This window comes from Poecilia reticulata, chromosome 16 (assembly GCF_904066995.2).
Source record: "Poecilia reticulata chromosome 16, P_reticulata-male-v2, whole genome shotgun sequence".
Classification (NCBI taxonomy): domain Eukaryota; kingdom Metazoa; phylum Chordata; class Actinopteri; order Cyprinodontiformes; family Poeciliidae; genus Poecilia; species Poecilia reticulata.
In genome coordinates this window covers 14,711,718-14,722,893 of record NC_088845.1, presented here as the reverse complement: position 1 = coordinate 14,722,893, position 11,176 = coordinate 14,711,718, and the positions used below count along the sequence as shown (strand labels likewise).

Genomic DNA, 11,176 nt, shown 5'->3' with positions numbered 1-11,176 from the left:
AGAGCATGAGCCCAAACTTGTTTCATTGTACAGGGTTTCTACACGTGTCAAAATCCCAGACTTCCTGGTTCCTGGCTAATATTGAGATATTAACAGAAAACATGACTGTGGGTTTATGGCCAATAAAAGGATTGGTAAGTGGATGGGTGGATGAACACAACATTTTGACAGCAGGACAGGAAATTAAGTCTGGCAACCCAAATCTTTTTCTCTTGTGTTTTTTTTCCACACTTATCCAGACCGGGATCCATAGTCTTTCAGACTGTGCAGGAACCCTGGTTGCACAATCATCACATAGTTTCAGGTCAAGTAAAACCCAATGGAAAAAAGAAAAATCTACCCGGTTTAAACAGAGCCGTATGTTGCAGGATTTTATTGACCGAAGTCTGCGGACCTCAGCAAAGCAAGAGACGCTTTGGATTTACACACACAAAAAAAAACAAAAAACAGAAAAAGCACAGGGGATCAGTGTGTGACTGGCTCGTTAAGGAGCCAAAAATGTGCAGATGCCGCGGCCCTACTAGTGCAACCATTTTGTACAACTTTGAGCTGCAGAAAACCTTAAAAGTCTTGTCTTACACCACTTGAGACTTGCTGGCTGATGGCCAGTCAAACAAGTGAGTGGGAGCTGGAGGAGAAACACTCCTTCTGCACTTTCACTCCTTTTACTTCCCCACTTCACCACCAGATGGAGCCAATTTGGGAATAAAGTGCATCAGAGTGAGTTTGTTTCTTTAGGACACATCTGTATTGATGAACAAAGCGGAAAAACTTTTGGTAATAAGTTAAACTTCACATGATGGAAGGTCCTATAGAAGGATTCCCTTTAACAAAAAAAAAGCCCCCCTGATGCTTTATCCAAAATTACTCCATGTATTAATCTGAGCAGGATAATCATCTGAGGCGAGTACACAATAGATTTCTCATTACTTAAAAAGACAATAATGGATGAGCAAAATCATTTCTGTCATCCATTCACAGTGCTCCTCCATTCCACACTGAATCCATACAGTTAACAAAACTACCCATGAAAAGACTCACTCCTGCTTCGTTTAGCTTTAGATATTACTGCTGTTGCTTTTATTTTCTTCACCACGTCCCTCCTCCTCTTCTTTTTATCACTGGCTGGGGCTCCTCTCCCCTCCTCGCACAGCTGTCATTAAATGACTCTTGTAGGTTTTGCTCAGTCCAGTCATCCAGTACTTTAACAGCCTGACGTTGTCTTCCTCGCCGGGCCCCGTGGCACCCAGAAGGGCCAGAACCTTCTGGGTGTCCTCCCTGCCCCGGCCGTCCACTTTGGAGAATTTAAACAGCACTTTGACTTTGCTGAAAGAGTGAAAACCTGCGGTGAGAACACTGAAATCTTTCCCGCATCTATGTTGACCTCACACTGCAAAAACAGAAAATCTTCTTGTTTTTAATCAAGTTTATACTGCAAATGTCTTTCTACAATTGAAATAAGACAAAACTAACTTAGGAGCTTGTTTTAAGTAAATGGTTCCTTAATATTGGTGAAAACTGAAATAATATGGCAGTGGATCTAGTACTTTTTCATCAATACTAAGGAATTACTGAGTTTAAACTTGCTAAAAAGTTACTTGTAAGCTAATTCTGTCTTATTTCAAGTATACTAAAACATTTGCACTAGAAACTGGACCAAAAATACTTGGTGAGATTTTGGGTTTGTGCAGTGTTGTCGTTTTGCTCACTTCATCCACTCCTCCTTCAGGCACAGCAGGCAGTGAGACACAACATCCACAGACAAGTTCTCGTTAGACAGGGCCACCTCCAGTTTGTTCAGCAATGTTGGACCTGGAAAAAGAAACAGTAAAGATTCAATAAATCTTAGTTTCACAACAAACCAGATTACACAGGTTTGCCTCTGATGTGTGCCGTCTGAACAACTTGCTCACAGAACAATTCTGAATTCAAGCTGAGGAGTCTGGGGAGAGTCAGTGGCCAGATAATTACTCTCTGACGTGGAGCCAGATCCTTGAAGTTTATTTATGCTCTGAACAGTTTCATAACTTGCACAACAACCGCTGCTCTGGCTTAAATCACAATTAATGAGTAGCCTCACATATCACACCGATTAGAGTCCAAAATACAGTATTACAATGCATTTTAAGGCTCAACTGAAAGGTACACCATATTTTCTATTATTTTCTAATATCTGTGAAAAAGTGCTAGTTTCACGGACAGATTAATTAATGTTTTAAGTTATTTTTCCCATGTTACCATTGTCTGTATTGTTTTATATCTAGTATTAAGATTTTAGACTCTCTAGTAGAAATGCAGCACATAAGAAGAATAAAATTTTGTGCTTGACTGGCCTTGACTGCTGAAAACTAAAACTCAAATCTGATCTTTCTTCCAAACTCAATGCCTAATAGCTACCAGGTTACACACAAAAAGTATTGTTTCAATGTATGCAGGATTTTGTTATTTATCTTGCAGAAATATAAGAATCAAGTTAAGTTGTTTTCTGCATATCAGGACTTTATTAAATTGTAATAAATAAAGTTTACCTTCCAGATCTCAGAGCAGTATATTTATAAACTCTTTTTTTTAAATAGTCTATTTTTTTTAAATCAAGGTTTTTAATCTCTGTAAACGAGAATTTACTGAAATTTTTTATTTTAGTAAATTAGAAAAGCATTCTGATAAGGTTTGTTTGTCAAATTAAAACAACTTTTACGCAGGTGTTAAACATACTTTTCATTAAGTCCGTTTTAAAAATGTTTTTCTTATTGGTCTTATTTGTAATATTTTAACCTTAAACATTGTGTTTTCAGTAGCTATAAGCAGAAATGTAACAATCTGCATGTAATTAACCACTATAATGTGTTTCACTTAGCGAATGTAGATACTGAAATAAATTTACTTTTACATATTTATAGAATATGGTTGTATAGGCAGTCATAATATTATTAAACACTTTTATTAATAAAAGTGCTGCGTTTTGTCCGTTCTACAAGCAAACAAATACAAGACGTTCAATAAAAACAGCAAGTCAGATATTCTGACCTCTACCTGCTTACGGCGCGCAGCCTCACCTCTGTCTGTCGGCTGTGTATTGGCGCTGCTGATGGTGAACTGATAAAGTGCAGAGATTTCATCTTCGCCTGCAGCTGGACCGTGACAGGCCTTCAACGTGACGTCCACCAGTACTGAAAACTCTGCATGACAAACAGAGCAGATGTCACACATTCATCCCATCGTGGCCTGCAGGTAACTTTGAGATCAGGGGGTCGTTTTGTACCCGAGGAGCTGACGTGGGCCGGGATAGGAACGTCTGGGCTGAGACCCAGGAAGTTGCATTTGTAGGCCTCTTCGTACTGAGCGCTGTATGGGACGGAGCGCACGCAGCCCACTGGCAGCAAAGACTAACAGGAGCACAAAGATTCACAGGGTAAGCTGTGCTGGATCAGAAACAAGTGATGCACAAAGAAACCAACTGGTGAGCAGAACTGGGCCAGTGACATCCTGTCTACTTCAGATCAGTGAACCCATCGTCGCCCATCAAGGCGCCACCGAGTCGCTGACCACATCAGGCTTTGCTGAAAATGTTACGACGTGAAGCAAACTCAAAGTTGGTCATTTTTAGCATCAGTGAGTTAAAGAAAAATGAAGCAAGAAGAAACACAATGATGTAAAAAAAAAACTAATTCATGTCAATAGCTAATTCAGGCTGCAAGAGAGCGAGAGAGAGCAAGGCTTTCAGCTGGTAACAGGAAGTCTGAGCATCTTGAAGCGAGGGATGCACCAAATATAACAAATTTACAGACATTTCAACAACAAAGTGTGGAATGTAGACATAACCAAGAACTGACTGGATTGCAATAAGTGTTAGCTAATTATTTAAGTATCATGCATACAGTCTCTCTGTCACTTTATTTAGAGAAACTTGTCATTTAATGGAGCACAAGTTTTAAGAGGTTAAGAGGTGCTATGGTGGTTAACACAGAAATAAAAAGTAATTTATCTCAATGCCAATACAAAAGGCATCAGCCAGAAACAACTTTTTCAATAAAATCTTATTGTTTAAATGGAAATAATGAATTTGATTTGGTATTAACAGCAGCTGGCCTGGCTTCTCATTAGCTGAAGCCAAAACAGAAAGGCATAAAAAGCTTTTCAATTATTTATCTGAAGTCATCTTGCATCATGGCATCCATTAAAGTGATCACATTTCACATTTTCTCCTAATGCTATGCAACCCTAAGTACAGCAACATTATTACGTCCTTTGGAGCTTTCAACCTTTGAGTGTAATGGAAGATGATGGGTTTATAAATGTGGAGATCTAAAAGTTTCTGGCTCAACTTCACAGACTCCCGACGTGCAAAGAGCCTGTTGGGAAATCTCAGAGATTAATATAAAGATCTCTATTCTCTGTGGTGTTGATATGCATAATTAGTAAAGCTAGCAGTGATGCTAATGACAGTTTACTCAATATCCTCTTATTTGAATTCACTTAAATTCCAGGTATGCAATAAAAGAGGCATTTTAAATATAACAACAATTATTTCTCATTTTATTGGACTCTATTTTAAGATAAGGCTTGCTAGCTGAGTTACCTTTAGCACAGTAAATGCTGACTGGATGAGTCCGGGGTCTGCACTTCTCCATATGACCTGATTTCCCATGAGCACATGCCATGATAGCTGTCGAAAGTCATTTGCCCCGAGGACCTGCAGACAAAAACACAAACAGCAGCTCACAGACAGAGTGTAGTCCACGACAAACAAACATCTTTTATATATTACTAAACAAAAAGTTTCTCTATAACTTTCATTTCCAGCCATACAATCTCAGTGTTCAGTGATTATGCACAGCAGAATTATGTTTCTTTTAGACATGCTTACCTGTCTCAAGTGTCTCAGTGATTTAAATTTTGGACCAGGGACATCGTCTGATTTTGAAGCTTCACACAGCAGACCCAGTTTGCTGTCGGGTTGGAGCAACTGTGACTCTGACACGCCTCCTTCTGCTCCTTCCCAGCAACTCATTTCTTCTTCTTGCTCTTTGGAAGACAAACAATGACATAAAGAAAACTTGAAAACCTAATAACTAAAATAACTTGGGGAATTTTCACAGGAAATTATTGCAAAGGACATGTGGACAGGTTGGGACGCGACTCCTCATGACTCCTCTTATTTTGCCTCCTCACTGTTCACCAAAAAGTTTCCTAATTACTTTTAATCATCGGCCGAACCGACGGTGCAGTTTAAGAGCAAACTGTGTGCTACAGTGTTTGTTGTTTGTGTTGTACCCACGCAACTTTTACTCATATCTTTAAGACCACAATACCGTGAGGGACTTTCCGTCATTCAGGGGGCTTTCCATCTCTTTCTATATGGATGGCAACAAAACCTACCTGTGGTCAAGATACAGCTATCGATCAACAGATTTACATATCTCACAAAGGCTTTCTCACCGTCGTGAGGAAACTTCCATTAAATGACAGGCCACATATTTAAATAAAAATAAACAGACTTTACTGTGGATGAAAATCTGTCAACATATTTGCTTTTGATAAAGATATTTGCTTTTCACAAGCCAATATTAAAGTTCTTGCTATGATACGAATGCGGAAGTCGGCCTTCATTCAGACCTAAGGTTAATTTTATAAATAAAATATTAAAATGATTAGCTACAGATATGTGTTTGCTTTGCTAGGAACACACTGGTTTCCACATTTTTATATCTTGAATCCCATCAAGGGAATCTTTGCTTTTAGTTTGAATCTAGGATTTATTCAAACTAAAACCTAGTTTGCTCAAACTAGGTTTTGAATAAACTAGTGCATATTTTTTAAATACACATTGAAAATGTTGTATTTGAACACATTTTTCAAGTTTCAGACTTAAATTTAATAAGATTTATTTAGCACAAAACATATACCTTCATTGCTTGAAGGTATATGTTTTGTGCTATATGTTTTTGGTACTATATATATATATATATATAGTACCAATGCATTGGTACTATATACTCGTTGCATTGGAAGTCAACTGCAGAGGTTGACTTCCAATTTGGAATCAAATAGACACTGCTTTGCTTGAACAAAAACATACTCAGAATACGAACCACCGGTCAAGTTCAGAACTGAAAATAAACTGACCAGAATTTCCAGGTCGATGCCGATCTTTTTTACTACTGACCTGTCCACTACAACTTATTTTCTAAGGACGATAACAGAGAGAAATATGTGTGCTGTAGGTCTTTTAATAGCACAGGGGATCTGAATCTAACAGCAAACTAAGGAAGTAAGTTCAGTTGTCTTTATACTCTTTTTAACACAACATTTACTAAAAACGATTCTAAATTACCAGACTAAGCTATCAAGCACATTTCAAACTGCAAAGTAAAAAGCAGAATTTTTTTTTCTGCATTTGGACAGGACCAGGAACTGTGTTACTTAAATTCCTGTAATAAAAAGAGCAGTTCATCAAAAAAACTGGCAGTCACTGTAAGACTACAGAGTGATAACTCTCTTCTCTGCGGTGAATCATGTTATGAAGGAAAATTCTTCCTGCTTCCCAGAGGCTTAACGTTTTTTGAGACAGGAATAAATAGGGCCTCTTGTTTTTTTCAACCTGTTACTGCAACAACCCTCCACCCAAAAAAGCAATCGTGAAACTGACAGAGTTATTCAGTATTTACTGAACAGCTCAGTTCTGAGGGAATTAAGGAAAGCTGACACATAGCAAAACAGAAACTCAAACCCGCTGGTTAAAATCCAGGACAAGAATCCTAAAAGCTCTCTTTTATCCCCACTCAAGTCTTTAAGTCATTGTAAATGATGCAATTTTATGTGCAAAGATAAAAAAGAAACAATAAATTAATAGTTTTGTTATCTGTGGCCAGGAAGGAGTTCAGTGGAAGCTTTCATCTGTAAAGCGATGGCAGGCCATTTTGAGTAAGGATCACTTTTGTCATTTAATGAACTAATTGCTCTGACAGTAACAATCCCACCATTGTCCTTTTTTCTCAATTTTTGAGGATTTTTCTAGGATTAGATCATAGTGAGAGAAGTATATTCTTCTTTGAAAAGAGTTGGGATGAGGACAACTACTGAATTTATCTAACATGACCAAATCCCAAACAAATAAATACAGAAAGAAAGAAAATGAAAATGTATTGGTTTAATAGAAAACAGAACAGCAATATGATTGGGTCTATAAACAGCTTCCAGAGAAGTGCAGGGCTCAGGGGTAAACATGTGGGCTGGTTGGGGGCGGGTGGGACTGGTTCAGCACAGAAACTCTGTGTGCAAATCTTCAGAAAGCATTGCTCAAGTCAATATAAAACTTTGCTGAATTTGGGGATTGGAGTCATTTACGGTCCAGAGATTTATTAAAATAGACTGAGGTTATGCAGACACGTGTTCCATGAAGCAGCAGGACGGAAAAGCCAGTAAAATGCAAACATGATGCAGAAATATATTTCTTTTTTTTTTTTCCACTTTCAACATCTGATATGACTTTGTGTTTTGGCAGGTTGTACCTGAATTCTGATTCTACACAAACATTAACATTGTATTCACAGACACTTCAAGTTCATCAAAGTTTTGGAGCACAAAGTGTTACTTTATTGACATTTACGGCACAATGAGTAGTCAGTGTTTGCCTCTATATGTTATATTTCTAGCTTGAAAACCACTTTTATTTGTACCTTCAATGAGCACGATCCAAAGTTATCCTTAAATCAGTGTTTCCCAACCCTGGTCCTCAAGGCACACTGTCCTGCATGGTTTAGGTATTTCTTTGCATCAGTCCAGCTGATTTCAATCAATGACTGATTAACAGGCGTTTGCTGAACTGAAATCAGTTGAATTTGGCACATTAAAGCAGGGAAACCTCTAAAACATGTAGGACAGTGGGCCTTGAGGAACAGGGTTGGGAAGCACTGCCTTAAATAAACCCGTTTCTCAAGGTTGCTGTAATAAACTGAACCTGACACTGTTGTCTAGGGTCAAGCAGGAAGGTATTTATTACATCTGAATCAGTCTGTAAGACTGGACTTAATTAAAATGTTTGTATTGTGAAGTGCCTGGCGGTGACTCCTGCTCTGAACTGAAAAGAAAACATTACAATGTTTCCGATGAAGTTTGGATTGATATTTTTTCCACTCTACCAAAGCTTGAATCAGACAAAGTAAGTAGACTGCTAACTTCCTAATTTGAGATGCTAGAGAAAGTTCAGGACCAACTCCAGTTTCCTTCAGTAAAACAGCACTCCATACTCGTTGCTGCATACTGCTGGTCAGCAGTCTGAAACATTGCTCTCCAATAACAGAAAGTCAAATTCAGGTTTTAAAAATACATCTGCCAGAGTTACAAATAACTCAGAGAGTCATGATGTGGTAATTACAGGAGTGCCACCTATCACGCTTTTAAAGGAAACTACAGTAATAACCAGATGATATTATTATGTTATTAGAACCACAAAGTACATTTTAAAAGATCATAGAGCACCAAAATGCTAAATAATTTTCAAATGTTTTTTTTTATAAATAAAGATCTCAAAAGCATGTTGAGCAGTTTTATTCAGCTCCCTGAATTATTGCTGTGCAAAACCACCTTTTAGGCTACTTCTATAGCAACTTTGCACATCTAGACTGAAATCTAGATTTAGGCCTAAGCCATTCTAATACATACATATATATTATGAACCATTTTACTGCAGCTCTGGATGTTCACTTGGGGTTGCTGTCTTGCTGGACGGTGGATCTTAGCCTCTGTCTCAAATCTTTGCAGCCTTTAGAAGATTGTCTCACTGTGCATTTGCCCATTTGTGATCCTGAATTGCATACAATTGACTATTAAGACAGTTGGTCTAAAAGCTGCACTGGACTCAGAGACTTTTCTGTAGATCTTTTTACCACTTTATAAATCTTGACCAGAATAGGACAAGCTCTGTTGAGAGAGGACAAGTTATCTGAGTGTCGTCATGGTTTTCTGGCTGCAGAGACGGCGTTCTGTGCGATCCAGTGAGTCAGATTTTAACAGGACTGTTTTCAGACTAGAAATAGGGAAACCAACTAAGACTGAGCAAACATGTGGCACTGACTGAGAGCACCTATCATTAAAAGAACAATGCCTTACCACATTATGCAATAACTTATATCACATTTTTTTCTTCGTGATAAAGGTGAATGTAACAAATATTTGTGCTGCAGAAAGGCTAGAAGAAATTTAAGAGGAAATGTCGTACCTGTTTGTCTCTCTATAAGCACCAGTGTGTCTTCAGTGGGGGCCCCCTCAAGAAGCTTCTCTGTTAGACGACTGCCGCTAGCTTTCAGCAACCTGGAAAAGCGACAGAAAACACAGATCAGCATGACAAAAGGAAACTGTCTATCCCAGTGAGGCAAAGTTTTTCAACTCACCAGCTAAAAGAGCAGTGCAGACTAGCCCAGAGGTTGGGGTGCTGGGTCAGGGAGGTTAGCGATCGAGCCGCATTCCCACTTCTCTGGTGTGGAAAAACTGCTGGGGAAAATACGCTGTTCATCCTCAGAGCTCTCTGGGGACAACCTCCTTGCTCAGTGTCAAACACCTGATGGGGAAAAGAGAAATATATGTGAGCAGAATGAGGATCGTTTATCTATATGTTTAGAAAAATAATACTAAAGGCATACAGCAACCATAACATTGATCTACCTTTAAAGCTGTGCTTTGCAGACTATGTATTGTGAGCTTGAGGTGACGTAGCAGGAAAGGCCAGGAGTTGATAAGGTAGATCCTGTCCATGGCCACCAAAACTATACTGTACCATCGCTGAAAACCCCGGGCCAGGCTGTCTTTGATAAAGAAGGTGTGTGAGAACACAAACCCATGCTGCTCATCGCCAAAAAAAATGGGCCCCTCACGGCCAGGACACACCTGAAAACAAAGGACAAGACATATTTAAAATGAGACTGTTCGAAATATAAAGAAAACAGAGAATCAAATTAAGTGCTTAAAAGTCTAACACCTTGCAGTATATCACATTTGCCCTGTTCAGACTAGGTGTGGGGTAACCCATAATGTTTCCAAGTATATTGTGAGAGTAATTTATGTTACTTATATTGCTTACTGCTTGTTTCTTTTGGCGAAGTCTGAAACAAATATAATATTTGAGTACTCTTATTACGTTTGATCCTCAGACTATAATGTAAATATTAAATTCCACTGCTGTATTTCATCATGTATGGACTGATTTGTTCACTTTTTCTGAATATGTTTTCCAAGATAACTTCTACTTTAAAGTCTTTGTGGAGTACTGTTAATTTACCTCACAGCTGAGACTGCGTACACAGGCCTGTCTGACCACACTGAAAAGCTGGGATTGCCTGGGGTGCTGATGGCTCAAGAAGCGAATGCCTGTTTCATCATCGATGCTCACAAAGCCAGGATGAGATGCAGGTAGAGATCGACAACCCTGTGAGGAGAGAAGAGGTGGCAATAAGTAACTTTGAAACAGACTACAGGACTTTATTCTCAAAACAACAGGCTTTCAGTTCACTCACCTCACACATCTCTCCTCTCTGTGTTGCTGAGCTGTTGGCCCTCATAGTCAGACCTTCACCCTCCCGGTCACCATCCCTGTCTCCAGGCACGGGGGTCCCCATCTGAGACGAAGGGTCTGGGGATGGTGGGTGTAGCGCCTCGGTGCAGAACAGTGTTCGGGGGCCATGAAGCTCACAGAAATGACACAGAGCCACCAGCGCATTCATCTGAGAGACATGTAATACATGTAGATAAACTATTGAATAAAAGTTTAGATGTCGTACAATTTACATCCTGTGGGTCGCATTTGTTTCTAGCCAGTACGTGACTTTACAATTCTACGCTTATCTTAATACGTTGTCATAACAACAAGCTAAACCGGAGAGTCTTACCTTCAGCGCAAAGATTGGTACGAAAACACAGCTGCTTCACTGGACTTCCGCTGCTTGTGTTTAAAAATATAAAGACGAGCAACGGTGAAAGTAAAAAATAAATTAATCTTCTAAAACATATTTAGCAAAAACTCATTATTAGACGAGAGTAAATGGATATTTGCATTACTTCCCCCGTTTCTGTTTACATGATGTTAGCAAACAGAGGAATCACATGACGTTGAGGCACGTCGCACGCGCTGACTCACTGCTGACTGCTCCGACGGTAAACGTCACATCACAACTTTTAGATA

The 11,176-nt window shown here is 39.0% G+C and overlaps 1 protein-coding gene across 1 annotated transcript; it reads right to left on the bottom strand.

Annotated features, from left to right (window-relative positions):
• Positions 1-358: 358 nt before the first annotated feature.
• Positions 359-11,129, bottom strand: flcn (folliculin). The gene is made up of 12 exons (XM_008431568.3): positions 10,884-11,129; positions 10,512-10,718; positions 10,277-10,423; positions 9,664-9,885; positions 9,393-9,559; positions 9,221-9,312; positions 4,868-5,025; positions 4,580-4,693; positions 3,263-3,386; positions 3,057-3,179; positions 1,710-1,812; positions 359-1,326 (listed from the first exon to the last, which is right to left on the bottom strand). Exons 2-12 carry the CDS (start codon positions 10,716-10,718, stop codon positions 1,119-1,121), a joined length of 1,665 nt encoding a protein of 554 aa, XP_008429790.1. The 5' UTR covers positions 10,884-11,129; the 3' UTR covers positions 359-1,118.
• Positions 11,130-11,176: the final 47 nt, after the last annotated feature.